Source organism: Notamacropus eugenii, chromosome 5, assembly GCF_028372415.1.
Source record: "Notamacropus eugenii isolate mMacEug1 chromosome 5, mMacEug1.pri_v2, whole genome shotgun sequence".
In the NCBI taxonomy this organism is placed as follows: Eukaryota; Metazoa; Chordata; class Mammalia; order Diprotodontia; family Macropodidae; genus Notamacropus; species Notamacropus eugenii.
The window spans coordinates 279,652,656-279,669,874 of NC_092876.1; the positions used below are offsets into that span (position 1 = coordinate 279,652,656).

General features: G+C 47.5%; 1 protein-coding gene across 4 annotated transcripts; it reads right to left on the reverse strand.

The window, feature by feature from the left end:
* Positions 1-743: 743 nt before the first annotated feature.
* ABCG4 (ATP binding cassette subfamily G member 4) lies at positions 744-17,216 on the reverse strand. 4 transcript variants are annotated; one of them, XM_072612988.1, is made up of 16 exons: positions 15,542-17,216; positions 15,093-15,122; positions 14,390-14,648; positions 8,438-8,555; positions 8,069-8,201; positions 7,592-7,642; positions 7,198-7,343; positions 6,604-6,727; positions 6,263-6,377; positions 5,894-6,036; positions 5,386-5,484; positions 4,894-5,062; positions 4,443-4,543; positions 3,499-3,657; positions 2,840-2,958; positions 744-2,542 (listed from the first exon to the last, which is right to left on the reverse strand). In XM_072612988.1, the coding sequence occupies exons 3-16, from the start codon at positions 14,637-14,639 to the stop codon at positions 2,311-2,313; spliced, it is 1,959 nt and encodes a 652-aa protein (XP_072469089.1). In that variant the 5' UTR covers positions 14,640-14,648; positions 15,093-15,122; positions 15,542-17,216; the 3' UTR covers positions 744-2,310. The 4 variants fall into 4 exon arrangements, with proteins under 4 accessions (XP_072469089.1, XP_072469088.1, XP_072469087.1 ...); XM_072612987.1 differs by having other exon boundaries at positions 14,890-15,122; XM_072612986.1 differs by having other exon boundaries at positions 14,890-17,216.
* Positions 17,217-17,219: the final 3 nt, after the last annotated feature.

Consider the following 17,219-nt stretch of genomic DNA (forward strand, 5'->3'; position numbering starts at 1 on the left):
TCATTTTTGACCCTGACATACTCAGGGTACCTTGGATGGTTACCTACTCCCACGCTTCTGCCAGGATTCATACTAATCATACCATCTAAGCTGCACATAAACTTGCCAGGATAGAAAAGCCAGGGAAACAGACTGATTCTCTTCGGTCTGACTGCCCAGGATCGGTGGTGCCATTTAGACACTATGTCTGCAGACTCATGATCTCAGCACTCCAGGACCTAATGAATTCATTAAATGTCCATGTATCTGGCTTTCTAAGATTTGTCGTTATGGTCAGGGGAAGAACTGCATAGGGACTTAGGAGCATAAGGAAGCTGTTCCCAATGCAACATGTTCCCCTACTACTTTGGTCTAGGCCTCCCCTCCCAGCCTGGTGACTAGGCTCATTCCCCAGGACTTCCCGTTTCTCAGGTCCCACCCCGAACCCCACCCAGCCCCTCCATCCATATGATTGCACAAGGCTCAGCGAGCCACCACAGAGCCCACAGAAACCAAGTTCCAGGACCACTGAAGGCCACATCCACACAACAGGCAAAGAACAGGCGATGGACATAGAACACACCAATCCAACAAAGACACATCACCTCCACCACTACAAGGATAACATACACATTTACCCATAACTATGTGTAATATTTACAGATAGACTCTCAGGCATGCAGGCAAACATAAACCTGACTGACATGCACCAGCTGCTTCAGAGACCCTGCAGCCGCAACTGTCAAACACATACACAGCCAAAGTACCGTATAAATATAGGTTTTATTAATAATGAGTGAAATCCCCCAAATACACTGGCATCTCCTTATGATAGGAGACTGTGGGTCTGTGGGGGGTGGTAGAGGGTGGATAGGAACCAGCCACAGCACCCAGGGCAGGGAGCTCAGCAGCAGGGAGTCCTGGACCCCCATTGGGGAAACTAGAGATGCCCTGGATATGTCTGTCACTCTAGTCCTGTGAGGTGGTGCCCTTGTACCCAGGGGCAGCCTTGACTGGTTGGGAGGAGGGCAGAGGGGTGGTCAGAAGATTGAACCAAGCAGCCAAGAGGAAAGGGAAGGGGTGTAGGGGGTGCCAGCCCCAGAGAGGCATGCCCTAGGGCATGGGAAAAAGGGACTCTAGTGGAGCTGACCAAGGCCAACTTGTGCCAGCTGCCTGTGCTTTTTGCCAGGTCCTGAAATACAGGTGGAGGGAGTGCCCTGTGCTTGCCCCTGGCTTTGTGGAGGAAAAGAAAACTGGAGAGGAATTACCCATACAGATCCTCAAGATGATCCTGAGCAGAAATCCCACCTCCCCAGAGTTTTTGGAAGGTCTCATCCACCTCACTCTCCCCAGGGCCCTTCTCCTAGGGCCAAGTGGCAATTATGGGCATGTGCCTATGAGTCTGGAGAGGGGATGGGAAGGCCTGGCCCATAGGGCTATAGGAGGGCAGGATCAAGGTCATCCCCTCAGCCTCTCCCCACTTTCTACCTCCCAAAATAAAGTGCATTCTCCAGTTCCAATGTGGGCAAAAGAAACATGGGCATTATTGCTAAGGTGCCATTGTGCACCATCCCCCCACCAAATAAAGATGGACAGGAAGGAAAGGTCACCTTAAGACCCCAGGCCTTACCTTCCCTGGGGTCTGAGAAGGGCAGTCAAGGACAGAATTTCCAGCCTCTGCCTCAAGAGATTGTTCCAGCAGCCTAGAGTTGGGGTAGGGGAGGGGATGACTACCAGAGTCTCCCCCTGCTCAATTTCATAATGGGACTTTCCAGGGAACCCAGCCAGGGACCAGCCCTGGGTACTATAACAACCCTTTGCAGCCCAATTTTACAAACACTTGTGTGGTGGGGGGCCCCTGGGGAGGGGAGGGGGCACTTTGGTCAATTGTAAAGGGGAGTTTCTGGAGGAGAAACTCAGGTTGGCCCCCCCCACGCCCACTGCCCCAAGGCAGATAGTGGGGAAAAAAGAGGGCTCTGAGCAGGGAAGGGGAAATAGAATTAGAGGGAGGGGAGAAGGGAGCTACCAAAGCCCAACAAATGTCCTTTGCATGCAGGTGTTGAGGAAGAGGTGAGAAGGAAGCCACAAATTGCATCAAAACACAAGAGGTGATAGGACTGAGGAAGAAGGTTTAGAGCCTTCCACCATCCTCCAGGAGGACCCGGAAATCCACAGAGTAGATAGACATTGATGGGGGTTGGCGGGGAAGGCTGGCTGCACCAGCAACCAGTTCCCAAGTCTCTGAGGTTAAAACAGTCCCCAATGGGCTGGAAGGTGGGGTAGAGAAGCAGAACAGGGCTTCCTGCTGTGGTTGGTAGGAAGCAGGTGGCTCTATCTCTCGGACTTCACCCGGTAGCGGAGCACAAGGTATGCCAGCAGCCTCAGGGCTAGGAAGAAGATGCCCAGGACCAGGAAATCCATGTAGAGCTTAGCATCTTCTACATCCAGCTGGTGAAGGATGCTCTCAGGTTTCTGGAATGGGCATCCTGAGGAGTTCTCAGAGCAATCAAGGTCCCCCCGCTCCATGCCATAGATGGTCAGAATCACACCTTCAAAGCCATACCTGGACACAGCAGAAACAGCAGAAACAGTTGCCAGTCCCTGCTCCTCACCATGGTTGGAGCATATCCCTTTCCCTCCCCATACACAGCACTAAGTGCGAGTTGGTCCCCAGAACACATGCCCTGAAGAGAGAGGATAGAAATGGGTCTGTCTTCATAAGTCAAGAAGACCTACATAGCCTGGGAAGCTGGGGGCTGGGAGGGAAGAAGGGTAGGCCCTGACACAGCCTAGGAAGAGGAAGGTCTCAAGACCCTGACTGGGAGCTGATGAGGATGGAAACAGCGCTGGTGCTACTGACCTGACATAGGAGAGGTAGGAACTCCATTGCAGATAAGTAGGGATTGTTTTGAAACTCACGAAGAAACCAGAGAAGAGGAGCACAGGGATAGCAGTTACCGGGCCCACAAAGGTGGCCACCTGAGAATGTGAAGGGGGAGGGGAGGAAGGAATGGAAGGTGACTGGGGATAGTGCTTGCACCATCACACAGAAAATCTGCCCCGATGCATGGACATATATACACACAGCCTTTACTCCTTTGGGTGGGATGCCTCTGCTTCCATAGCCAGCCCCCCAGTGCACTCTCTTGTGATATTAAGTGTTATCTTCTATTAGGATGTAAGTATCTTGAGGGTAGGGACTATCTTTCTTTTTGTATTTGTGTCTCCTAGTTTTAGCAAAGTGCCTTGTAGATAATAAGCCCTGAATAAATCCTTTTTCCTTCCTTTCTTCCTTCCCTTCCTTTCCCCTCCCTTCCCTTTTCTCTTTCTTCTTTTTTCTTTATTTTTCTTTCTTTTTGTCCTCTCTTCCCTTCCTTTCCTCCTTCCCTGACACTGCCTCTCTTTTTCCCTCCTTCCCTTCCTCTTTCATTCTTTCCTTCCTTGCTTCCTTTTCCCACTTTACCCCTACCCCAGACACATATCTATTTTCCCCTTCCCATTTCTTCCACTTCCACCCACCTGCAGGGAGTTGGATGCAGCCCCAATCAGTAGCCCCAGGGACTGAGCTACCAGGGCAGTGGCCGTGGCCAGAGCAGAGAAAAGCAGGAATCGGGAGGCTTCCGCTGGCTGACTGGTCATCCAGTATACAATGCTACAGTAAGCCATGGGGCAAATCACCTGGTGGGAACAAGAAGGTGGAAGAGAGGGGCTGGTGTAGGAGCAGCAAGTCTCCTCCCCTCCCCCCTTATCTTGGTCTTTATTTCCCTCATGGGACGAAGAGGGTCATGAGGCTCAGATGGCACTGCTCAGGACAGACATCGTAGAACGTCAGACTGGAAAGGACCATTTAAGATTTCCTAGCCCACTTCCCTCATTCTACAGATGAGGAAGATGAACCTGATAGTGGAGAGTCTTAAACTCTTTTCTCTCTATCCCTATACTTTGACCACTCTACTCCTCCATCAAGCTCCCCCAGGTGAGCAGATCACATGAGTTAACATACATGTACAGCCCTTTGCAAACTTCAAAGTATTATACAAATGACATGATTATTCTTACCTAGCCCAGAGAAGGGAAACGATTTGATCAGGGTTCCACAGCTAATAAGAATAGGGGGTCAGACCCAGGGCCCTTCCCACTATGCTGTGGTACAGGCTCACCTCTGAGAGTTGCCCTTGCCTGGAACATCCTCCTTCTATTCCTTCTCTGGATCCCACCTACCTTCAAGTCCCACCTTCCCTAGCAACCCCAGCCCACAGGACCCTATCTCTTTCTATCCATATATTCTGCCCTTATCATACACTTCCTGAGATTATTAGTTATTGAATTACATTCATTAGTTTCATTTCTCAAACTAAATTTTACACGAAGGTCAGAGATCATTTTTGTATTCCATGCAGGGCTAAGTATACAGTAGGTACTCAACAATGCTTGTTGATTGGGTCACTGATTGATAAGCTTACCTGGAAGGGCACATCAGCCATAGTCTTGGCCAAGTAATAAGCTTTGAGGCTATACCAGTAGTTGAGATGTTCCCGCATGAAGACAGCCATTTCTAGGGGAACTGGGGCAGGAAAAAAAGAGAAGGCATTCAAAGCCTTCTATAATTTGGCCTTCTCCTAGTATACTCCCCAATCTAAACCTTCTACTGCCTCATGAAGGGTCTATTACTGGGACTGTAGGGTTGGAAAATTCCCTCCATAAGATATCTGTCCTAACTTCCCTCTCCCATAGTCCATCAGCCTGCCTGAAGCTTGGGACCAATACTCAAGTCTCCCCCCAGCCCAGTCTCCCCATCTCATCTCAATTTCCTCTCAATCTCATCTCTTCTCATCTCAAGTCTCCCCCCAGCACCCATTCTTTCCCCACCCCTCCCACCTTGCCCCCCAGGGGCACCAGATGCTGAGGACTCACACGTAAGAACTGTAGGCATAAGGGCAGCAAACATGAGGAAGAGCATGGAGAAAAAGAGGCAGCCCGTGTTGTTGAATACTTTGCTGGCATCGTTTCCAATGTGCAGATAAAGGAGACCGATGAGTACACCAATCACCACATGGGACATGAAGCGAAGGTGGGTCAGAACCTGGTAGGTAGAGAGTGGTCAGTGCTAGTGAGGTAGATCAGGGAGCTCTCTTTGGAGGTACTAGGGTGAGGACTAGTACCAGAGGAGGGATGATAACACCATTCAAGGTGGGGAGTCAAGAGAAGGCAGTTTGGGGGAGGACACAAGACAAACTATGCTGTCCATGTTAACTAAGAGCCCTCATAACCATCTTCAAGAAACCCTTGGGTGCAGGGAGTGAGGCTCAGGCAAGAAACCTCTTTCTTTTTTTCTTTATTCCCATGACAGATGGCAGGGTTTAGGCTATTGGAATTCTCCAAGATCTCCATATTACATTCTCTCACCGTGTCTCTAAGGATGGACAAGAAGGTTCTCTTGAAGAGGATGCAGAACTGGGTGAATGTATTAGTGGCAAACGTGTGACTCTCGATGGGATCGACTTCCTGAGCAGGAGAAAGGTCACAATCCAAGGTCACAGGAAATGAGACCTTCTGGGAGGGATGCCCAATACCACCCACCCAACAAACAAGGACCTTCCAAACTTCTCATGAGGCCTGCTAGGGCACAAGGCAGAACCTGTTGGCATCCTGGCACTCCATCCCCAGGGGCAGGATCCCTAGCAAAGGGAAGGTTCCCAAGATTGCTGGATTTAAAACTAGAAGGGACATTAAAGGTCATCTATCCTAATTTCTTCATTTTATAGATCAAGCAACTAAAACTCAGAGATGGGAAATGACTTTTGACCCATCACATAGCAGTACCCTTGCCATCACTCTTTCCCTTGGTTATTTCTCCCCAACTCTTATTCCTCATCTCCACACACATATACCCTGCATTCTCTCTTTCACTCACTGGAGGACAAGCAGGGCATGGGGATTGGACGTGGTTTTTCTCTGCACTGTCCTTTTTCTCTGCCACAGTACACAGCCCATTCTGTACTGCCCGGAACAGCATTGGATTCAGGTCCCCATACTCTCCTGATGCTACTTCAATGACTGCAGAAAAGGAGAAGATGAGCTGCTCAGGTGCCATCCTCTCCAGGACAAAATCAATCCTCTGTCAGGGAACTGACTGCATGCCAATCATGTGTAGTTACTGCCCAACACAGGCAAAGGGGACAATTCAAGACCCTGCCCCCTCCCCCAAGGAGGCTCTGCCCACATGGTCACCAGGGCTCCTGTCTAGAGTCATATTAGCTAGCAGTGATGCACTTCCACTCACTGAAGTCAGCTGGATTGTGGTAGGTGGGACAATGTAGGCCAAGCCCCTTCAGGTAAGGGATCAGGTTGGTGACCATACCCTTGAAGATGCACTGACCCTGGCTCAGGATGTAGAGCTGGAGAATCGAGGAAAGATGAAAAAGGGATCAGCTGGTAACACTGGCATCCTCCACTATACCCTAACACCATGTCAAGATCACTGTTTCTACCAGGGACCACACCTAAACAGACATTTTCACACCCAGAAGACCTCCCTACTCCCTGCTATTCCAGTGCTTGGACACAATAGACACTCATAAGTTTCCTCTCTATTCAGAAGGACAGACAAAACTGGTAGCCAACCTTGTCAAACATCTCAAAGAGCTTGGCACTGGGCTGGTGGATGGTGCAGATGATAGTACGGCCCCCCTGAGCCAAGGACTTCATTAGTGATACAACCTGGAAGCAGGAGGCACTGTCCAGCCCACTGCCCAGAGACAGAAGGAAAGAGTGGAGAGAGAGAAAGAAAGAGAGAGTGAGAGAGTGTGTGTGAGTGTGTATGAGGGGGACATAAGGGAAATAGGAGAATAGAGAGAAAAATATGAGGGAATATTAGGGGTGTGGAGAACTCAAATGAGGGCAATGGATCTCAATAGGAAGGAAAGGTTCTCACTCTAACCCCTATTCAATTCAAGTCAATCAACATTTAGTAAGCACAACATAGTATGAGCCCCACACTATGCTAAGTCCCTGCCCTCAAAGATCTTTCAATCTAATTCTACACCCTGCATCCTCACATGCCCACTGGGATGTCAGGAAACGCAGAGCCCAGCTCCCTCACTCTCCTGAGCTAATCTTGGAAAACAAAGGCTCTGGCTCTTTCAATAGCTCTATCTGGAAGGAAGGGGGTGGGAGGGTTTGCTGTGGAGGGAAAGGTCAGCCTGAGGAGAAGAATACCTGGTAGGCTCATCAAAGAACATGACCGGCGGATTGTTGACAAGCTCCAAAGCAATTGCCAGTCGCTTCCTCTGACCCCCGGAGAGCATGGCTGTCCTCGTGTTGGAACAGGACATCAGCCCCAAAGCTGTCAGAATCTCAGTCACCTGGCCAAAGTCCAACCCACATCAGCCTACAGGGCTTCCAGAAGCCCATAGGCCTTCCCGCTATTTCTCTGCCCTAAAAGGGCCTCAGCAGGGTACTGACTCCACCTGGGGACCACCTCCAACCTGTCCTTACTGAGCTAGCTCCAGGACTGTTTCTCCCTTCCCTTAGGGGCTGCCCTGCCCCCTCATTCCCACTGGCCCAGCTTAGAAAGGAAGGAGACCTCTGACCTGCTTCTTCCTCCACTCACCAGCTCTTTCTTCACCTCCTGTTTTTCATTCAGCTTCAAGTTGGCAGAGACCTGGGCCCAAAGATAGTGGCTGGTCAGTGGTCTGGGTGCTGTAACCTGAGAGCCCCATGAATGCCACCTCAGCCCACTTCTTCATTTAGTCAGAGGGCCAGGAAGAAAAGTAGACTTTACCAGATCACCCTAGTGTTGGAAGTTCCATGGTCCCTATCAACCTTGAAGAGGGAATAAGGGTGATGAAGTATCTAATGTTCATTACCCACCACTAAAGTATAAATTCCTTGAGGGCAATAGTTATATCTTATCTAAAGTTTGCATCCTTCCTCCATACACATAACATGATGTTTCCTTTATACATAGCAGATGCTTAATAGCTTTATGGATTGTATCATTGTTATACCTATGAAACCCAAGGAAAACTGTTAGGAGGGAGTAAGTTATGCCAGTACCTCAATACCTAGAGTGGGGGTGGACCCTCACCATCATGGCCTCTAACACGGTGAGATGAGGAAGCAGCATGTCATCCTGCATGATGTAACATGACATCTTGCGGAAGGTCCGCAGCTCCCGAGGTCGCCCGTTCACCAAGATCTGCCCCTTCATGCCGGACTCTCTGCAGAAGTAGCATGTAAGGGCAATCACAGGCTAGAAAATCCTTAAAGCTCTAGGCTACCGATCTCTGAAAAACTCCAACCACTCCTATTCCTTCCTATAGAACTCTGCCATGAATTCTCCCACCCACTGGAGACTGTAGCTAAGCCCCAGTGCTATGCTGCTTCATTCCACCCAATTCCATCATGTGCACCCATATACATACACATATACATACATACACAACCCCATCCTCACCTATACCCAGCAAGGATGTTCATGAATGTGGACTTCCCAGCCCCTGAGGGTCCCATGATGCCAATCAGCTCCTTTCGACAGAACTTGCCAGACAAACACTTGAGAAGGGTCTTATAACCTGAGGTTAGGAGGAGGGAGAGGATATCAGGGAACACTGGCACCCCAATCTCCCAAGAGGTTCAGTGCCTTTTTCAGGAGGGACTTTGGGCAAAGATGAAGGAGTTGATTGTTTAAGTGGATTGTTTAGACAACATGGTTTAGTAGCAGAGGGGCAGCTCAATGGTGCAGTGGATAGAGTGCTAGGCCTGAGGTCAAAAAGACTCATCTTCCTGAGTTCAAATGTGGCCTCCAACACTTACCAACTGTGGGACCCTGGGCAAGTCACTTAACCCTGTTTGCCTCAGTTCTTCATCTATGAAATGAGCTGGAAAAGAACATGGCAAACCATTCCAGTATCTTTGCCAAGAAAACTCCAAAATGTGATCATGAAGAGTCAGACACATGTGAAACAACCGAACAACAAAGTAGCAGGATTCCAGATCTAGAATCAGAAAAGCTCTTCTGATTGGATCATATACTATCTCTGGAATCTTTTTTTTTTTTAATATATTGATATCTTTTATTTTTACACAAATTAAATTTCCCATTATATTCCTCTCTCTCCCATATGAAGTATGAATCATCCATTATAACAAAGAATTTTAAAAAGAGAAAAAACAGTTCAGTGAAACTAATCAATACATCATCTGAGTCTGACAGCATGTCTCCATAATACATCCAACAGCACCCTCAGCAAAGAAGCAGGAGCTGCATTTCCTCATCTCCTCTTCAGGGCCAGGCTTGGGCATTCTGCCTCCACCATTATCCCTCCAGGTCTGTGACCTGAGGACAGTCATTTAACTTCTCATTTAACTCAGTTTCCTCATCTATAAAATGGAAGGAACTGCCTACCTCACAGGATTGTTGTGAGGAAAAGTGCTTTCTGTAAATCTTAAGGTGTTATACAAATGATTGTGGCCAAGGGACAAGAAAAGTATTCCACAACAAATCAATTCCTCTCTTCTTTTCTCTACTACCTAGTCTAAGATAATCAAGACATCTAAGGTCTAGTTTTCTGAACTTACTGTGATGTGCACACACATTCTGGAAGAGCAAGTGACAGTCTGGGTTATGAAGTAAGGGGTAAGATCCTGACTTCTCTGTGGGCATGAGTTATCTCTCTTCTTTGCTCCAAGGAGTTGCTTCCAGCCTTCCCCTCTATTTGGAAAAGCCTCCCTTTCTTCAAGGCCTGGCATAAAGCCAGCTCCCTAAAGACTTAACTCAAGAGACTTGAAAAAGACCAGAGACATCTATACTGGTCCTAATAACTATTACTGTCTTCCTCCCTATGGCACCATCCAACCCACTTATTGTAAAGTTGGATAGAAAACATTACCAGAGACCCTGAAAGGCTGGCTCACACACCTGACCCACAGCAGCTGTACAGGAACCCTGCTTTTTATTCCTCCCTTCCCAGTGCTCTCCCTGCCTTGAGAAATGCTACAAACCTTGTGGGTTTTTAGTATAGTCTCTGTGAATGACAGAATCTTCTCCAGCTCTTTAACAGTGTGATTCACAGAATCACAAAGGCTGGAAGGGTCTTCCCAAAGCCATGTGGTTCAGCTCCCTGCCTACAGGCAGAGGAGATCTACCTAGCTGCAGATGTCACAATTGAGGCGGGGAAAGGTTTAAGTGATTCACTCAAGATGACACAGGTAGCCCAAGGGAGGTCATCAGTCCTAACCTTAAGTTTTCATCATCAAAAAACTATTCAGGAAGTGACCTTGTGTACCTGCCTTTTAGCACCACTTTAAGGGAAGGGGGAAGTTGAGGGATAAAGGTAATTCCCCTTCCATCCCTTGGTTCTCCCAGTTTCTAAACTGGATTGAACTCCCCACGAGGTCAAGTACAACTAAAATGAAGAGTGGCAATAGACATGGTTTCAAGGAAGTCACAGACTAATAGAACAGGAATAGTACCTGAAAGACCACCTAATCCAACCCCCCCGGAGCCGCAAAAGTTATGCTTATGTTGCTATTGATTAGCTATATGACCTTGGACAAATTACTTCTTGTTGTAATGGGAAGGTCACTAGACTTGGAGTCAAAAAACCTGGGTTCAAATCTTGCCTCTCTTATTTTCTTGGCAAATCATCTGACCTCTTTCTCTGGACATCATCTTCTCCATCTGTCAAGTGAAGAGGTTGGACTAAATCACCTCAAGCCCCTTCCACCTCTAAAACCTATGATTTCATCAATAAGATCTCTGTAAGCATTAGATCCTTTTTGAACCTCAGTTTCCTCACCTGTATAATGGGAAAGTAACCTTCTTGATGGGGCTATTGAGAAGATCAGTTGAGATAATAGATATCAAAAAACTCTGTATCATTAAATGCTATGCTTTTGTTTACCATGGTCACAAATATCTGCTAGAGAAAGGAAATTCCTTCTTTCTCCCTGGTATTCCCATGTTCTCTTTATTTCTGGCTATCCCAAACTTTTTTTTCTCTTCTATTCTCTAGTGTAAAAAAGGAAGGAAGAGAAGAAAAGAAGGAAGGAGGAAGTCAGAGAATATTAAAGGTATGACCAAAGGATAGCAGAGGTAAAAAGGAGTGAGTATAGGTGAAGGGTGGGCGAGAACAGACATGGAAATCCCACCTGGGATTTCATCAGAGTTGGGAATTTCCAGTGTGGAAACTGCTTCTGTGTAATCTTCCGAGATTTGCCTGGGGATCCCTGAAAGATCATGACTTGCTCAAGATCATACAACTAACATGAGTCAGCAGCAGGATTTGAACTCAATGCTGCCTCAATTAGACCCAAATACAAGATTTCCTAAAAAATTATAGTACTCATAATTTCAGAAGCATAAATGCTTACAACACACACACATACACCTCTGGAAAGTTCATTATTTAAATGCTTAAAATATGGATGTTTCTTATTAAACATATCAACATAACCACTATCTTGTGTTATATATATATATTACGCAATTTTCTAACTTTGTAAAAATTTTAACTAGCTGCTGTTTAGGAAAGGAATGCATTTGTAATCATAGTGTTGTAATCATTGTAATCATAACCAAAGAATGAGGTTTTGATACATGTGACAGCTTTTATATGACTCCACAAGAAAAAGTCTAATGGAAATACATCATCTGACCAAGGTGGCCAAGCAGGAGGTGGCCAAGCAGTTCTTCTGTCAATACATCAGCCTGAGAAAGTGTCACTCAAAAACTGTCCCACCTGTAATGCCTAATGACTTGTCTTGTTAAAATTAAAAAATGTATCATTCAAATTCACAAAATTAAATCAATGTAAAAAATTAATAATTAACCTTGTTAGCAAGGTTTCTTCTAAGTTTCTAAGTTTGTATTTATAGTTATGAACTTATTAAAGCTTCAACCTGCCCTCAAACTTTTAGGACACTATAGTCTGTCTTCCTACTCCACTCTTCTTCCCACCAAAAACATCTAGCTCACATAAAATTCATGGGTGACCAAAATATATACACATATATGCATGTTTCAAGGAGATTTGTATTAGGAGTGGGTTCTATATTCAAGCCAAAAGAATAATTAATTTTTTCATAAAATAAGGGGATGGGGGTATTCTTCAAAAGTTTTCCTTTTTTATCATTTTACTGATAGCTAGCTCTATATCCTGGAATCAAATTGATGCTCAAATTTCCACTCAACTCCTGCCCCTGTACTATTTCAAGTTCCCAGGAGTGCAAGTGTGCAAAAAAGAAATGGGATACTAAAGGGAGAGAAGTGTGCTAAAAGTCCCATTCAGCCCAGCTCAGAAGGGTTTCAGTCTAGCCTCTCAAATCCAAGAGAACAATTCACTCTCCCAGTCTCCACCCTGGTTTTGGGAAACTTCACTTCCCTATTCTCAGCTCATGTTGCCTGTGGCACAGGAGGGACAGCTAGGCTTTACTGAATTCAGGACATGCAGTTCCCAGTCCCCAAATCATCGTTCACCTGCCTCAACACCTCCCCTGAGACCAGTCCAGACAGCTCCAAATTTTGACCAGGGAGAAGAATGAGAGTCCCCTTTTCTACTACTGGACTGGTTCTGTGCTTAGAGAGGACCAAGATGACACAGTGCAAAGAATAGGGGCTGGTGGTCAGAAGATGTGTTTGTTATAGGTCCTACTTCTACCTCAGGCTAGTTATTTAATTTCTTTGGGGCACTTCTTCCTCTTGGCTACAATGGAATTAATCCTTTCCCTCTACTTTCCTTTCCAGTATCCCCCTGCCCAATTAGTTATTTTGTAATCACTAAACAGTAATTGTTTCTCTTTTACCACAGAACCCTGAGGGTCTTCCCCTCTCAGTTTGATTTTTTTTTTTATTAAAGGGGCCATCTCTTGAATAACTTAAAGAAGCCTATTCATTGAATGGGTGTATCTCACTCAAAGTAAGATTGTGACAAGACCTAAGCCTGAAAGGGCCAGGGTCTCACATTGCATCCTGGGTCATCTTCTCTTGTCCTGATGAATATTATGCCACTGGACCCAGATGGCTCAGGAGAAGAAGGCGAGGTTGGTGACCTTGCACAGCCCTTCCTCATGCAAATCAAAGTCAACTGCAAGTCATGTCATCATCCTGATGTCATGGTCCTCTTTGAGCACGAAGGACAAACACAAGCCCACTGCTGAAACATCTTTGGTAGCTCCATATCGGAGACTTTGACTGGCATTCAAAGCCCGGCTCAACCTAGCACTACCCTACCTTATTTTATCTTGGATATTTTTGCCCTCCAGTCAAACTGGACAACTTTCTGCCATCCTTGCCCCAGAACAGCATTTCATTCTCACAGTTACATGCTTTTCTGAGGTTGTTTCCTATGCCTGGTTTGTCTCCTTATCTCTCTTCAACAGTTTAATTTCTTCCTATCCTTTAAAGTCCAATTAAAATACTACCTACTCCAAGAAGTCTTCCTTTATTCTCTTCCCTAAATGATCTAAAGGTTTTTCACTCCCCTGATCTCATATACCATTTTCTTGTAATTGAAATTTAAACTAATACATACATATACGTGTATATAAAGCTTCAGAAACTTTAAGATACTACATAAGTGCCAGATATTATTATAATAGTTACCAGGGGGCATATATTTAGAACTGGAAGGCACTTCAAGGGTCTTCTGGTTCACGGAGGTGATTTGCCCAAGTTCATATTAAATGTGAGAATGTTTCGCAAGTTTAGGAGCATTGTGTTCAGTGACCAGAGAGCTCCACAGAGCTCTATCTCTCCCCGAGATTTTTATCCCAGACTCTTGACATTGAAGAGATTCCTAGTTCAGCACAATTAGTCGGAAGAGGATGTAAGTAGTTAGGTATCAAGAAAATGGGAGGAAAGGAGAATAAATCTACATAAGAAGTAAGGAGCTCCTTATCTCTAGAAAGACTCCAACTTCAGGGGGATGACTACTTATCAGGGATATTACAAAGTGTATCACAAAATTTAGAGGGGGCCAGGGCCTTAGAGAGATAAGTTTCACACCTGAGGCTCAGGGTAAGTGACTTGCCTAAAGTTACCCAGGGAAGAGTTACTCATTAAGCTATGATTCAAACTCAAATTCTCTGATTCCAAATTCAGGGCTCTTTCCACTACAAGCTGCTACCCTGTCTGCCTCCAATATTATTTCAGAGATTCGTGAAGCTGAGAGGAATGGGACTCCACGACCTCTGATAACCCTTCCAACTTTTAGACGGCATTATTTTATAAGTTATCAGTGACCCCTCTGAGGACAGGATATGGTGCCCAAATAGAAGGCAAAAAAACATCAACGATCAGTTAAGAGGTAGAGGGCACGGTTTGTAGATACTATTCACTGGAGAGGAGGGAAAAGAGCAAAATAAGGGGACAGAGAACTCAGGAACAGAGGTAGTGATCATTCCATACCCCTCTTGCGCCAGCAAGGTCCTTCTCGAACAGAGTAGGACAGCTCCACGAATTCTACGTCAACTGCAGAGCGCTTTGGAAGATGAGAGAAGCGCTGGGCTTCTGTGATGTGGTTCTCCACTTTCTTCAGGTGTGTGGTCAGTAGGGGGGGCTCTGTGGGGCCAGGGCGCCCGGCCATATCCTCCAGGGCCACTGCCACAGCCCCTGGCCCCAGCCCACAGCTGCCCACCTCCAGTGCCTTCTCCTCCATCACTTTGCCCTGCAGGGAACCAGGGAGCTGAGGGGGACTTGTTTAACATCACACCCAGCCCTGGGTCTAACATTGCTTCACCCCCCTCCCCCCAACTTGCTCTCTTTCTTCTGCCTTATCACACAGTTGTCTCCCTAGACCCCTCATCTCATCCCCCGACAATTGCTGCTTTCTCGTGTCCCACTCCATTTCTCTTCTTCTTCAAGGTCTCCCTTAAGTGTGTCTCCCATACCAGCTCCCTCAGCCCTACCTTCTCAGAAATCCGGTCCAGGCTATTCAACATTACCCATCTGCCTCAGGGCTCTGTTCTCTTAATGCATACCACAAGATATTCCCCTTTTACTAGTCATCAGATTCTAGCCCCTTCATCTGTGCCTGCCAACCATCCTATTTTGCCCCTAACCCGTGCAGGCCCTCTCCTCTCCCTTCTCTCCGAAGCTCTAATCTCCTTACCCGGCAGGACTCTGGCCAGCAGCCCCAGCCCTAGAGAGGAGGGAGGAGGGTTAGAATCCAGAAGGGAGGACAATGGGAGGGGCAATAAGGGAGGAGTGATAGGAGGCTATCCAGAGAGGGAAGGGTGTGGGGGAGATCGAGCATTCCCAGAGTCAAGGAGGCCTCCTTCATACTCCTGGGGAAATAGGACCCATGGCCAGTCCAGCTCCTCCCAATCCCCGTTCCTTTGCGCTGCGGCGAGCCTCCCTAGAGGTAGGCGCTCAGACTGGGACGCCTGTCCCCCCTACAAGCCACTGGACTAACAAACACGGCCCCCCACATTTCTTTTCACACACCCAGTCACCTTGACGCGCCCCGGGGGCTCCTTAATAGGAGGCCCGATAGGATAGGAGGAATGAGGCGTTTCCCTCCCAAGACTGCAATGGGGTCTTCGCCTTTGCCCCCCTTACCTGCCTCTGGTTGCACTAGAGCTGTCCAGGCTCGCGGTCCAGCGGCCCGGGCTGGGCGGGGCCGGGGCGGAGCCGAGATGTGGGGAGGACCCCGGCCCCGGGTTTGAGAGGAATGGAGGGGCGGGAGGTGGAAGCCCCAACTCTGGGCCAGCTGCGCAAACCCCTCTGCCCCTTACCCGGTCCTCCCTGCTGCCTCCTCGGGAGCTGGCCGGCCGGGTGGCTGCGCTCTCCTCCCGGCGGCTGCCTGGCCTTGCCGCTCTTAAAGGGGCGGCGCAGCCCCGCAACTGGCAGGGGGGAAGGGGGGAGCGAGCATGAGGAGGAAAATAACGGAGCAGGTGAAGTGGAGGACGTGAGTGGCGAGGAGCTGTGGACAAAGGGCTCGGGGAGAACTGAGGAGCAGGGAAGAAAGAAGTCGTTAAGAGAACCGGGAATAAGACGTCTCAAAGAATAGGGGTCTTGCAGTGCAAGGAAGACAATGGGGGTCAGGGTTTCTGTACCATTAAAAATACCCTTCGCACTTGTCAGATGCCCCTCTCCTTTCTTTGCCCTTAACTCCCACCCTTCACTCAGTATCTCTTCGCCCCAGGAGAGACTCACTCCCAGGAATCACTAATCAAAGTATTAAATGTTAAGAAGACAGGGGACGAGGGGGAGGTCACTTTCTAATGAACTTTAAATATCTTCCCTCGATCTCCAAATTTCTGTCCACCTTCCCCTCCTCAACAAATACACCCCCAACCAGAGTCCTGGGGTAAGGAAAAAGAGGAGGGACAGTTTCTTGGGGAGGGACCTGGAACTTTCAAGGTTGTACACAAATATGAGGAACTCAAGCACATGCCTGCCTGCAAACATGCATAGGCACTTATTCCTTGTTCAGTTGGAGAAACAGTTCTTCCCATCAGCCAACCTTGTATCACAAGCACTGACACGACAATGGGGACCTGAATGTGCACTCCCTCACAAAGACCTTGATAGTTTATGTGACTTTCCCATTTCGCACCTTCCCATGACTCCTGAACATATCTTCACATGCATGTGCTGCAAGATGTATAAGCATACATGCAGAGATTTCACCATTTGGCCTTCTTCTAGGGCATCTTCTTACAGTCCCCACCTGTCCCTACCATCCTACCATGGCATCTTCTCCAGGGTAAGTAGGTTAGCCAACCCGAGGCACATGATGCTGTGTCTTTAAGTCTTCCACCTGTCACACAGCACTGAGCTAACAGGGAGGGGAAGGAAGCTACTGCTGCTGCTGCTGCTGCAGTAGTGAGGTTACTAGCAGTCAAACCTCATCCATCTCCTCCCCATCTGCTTTCTGCCAACCTAGAGGTTGGCTAGGAACTGGACACTATCCCTGCTCCCTTCCTGTGACAATGCTTCCACCTCTACCTTGGAAACCACATTTGAATGTTTCAGATTCCATGTTTCCTCTTTCCTCTTTCTCATGCATTTCCCAGGACAGAAGCCCACCCTTCTGCTTTCAGAACATTTCCTTCCTTCTTCCCCAGGACTCACTCCTCCAATTTCTTAGGATATATTCCTCAGCTACCTAAAATAGTCCCATCCTCCAAGAGATATCCCACCATTCACTAGGACGGATTGCCCCACTTTTTCCAGTATTTATGCCTTCATTCCTAGGACAGATTTCCCCTACCCCCCCACCTCCTCCTCCAGG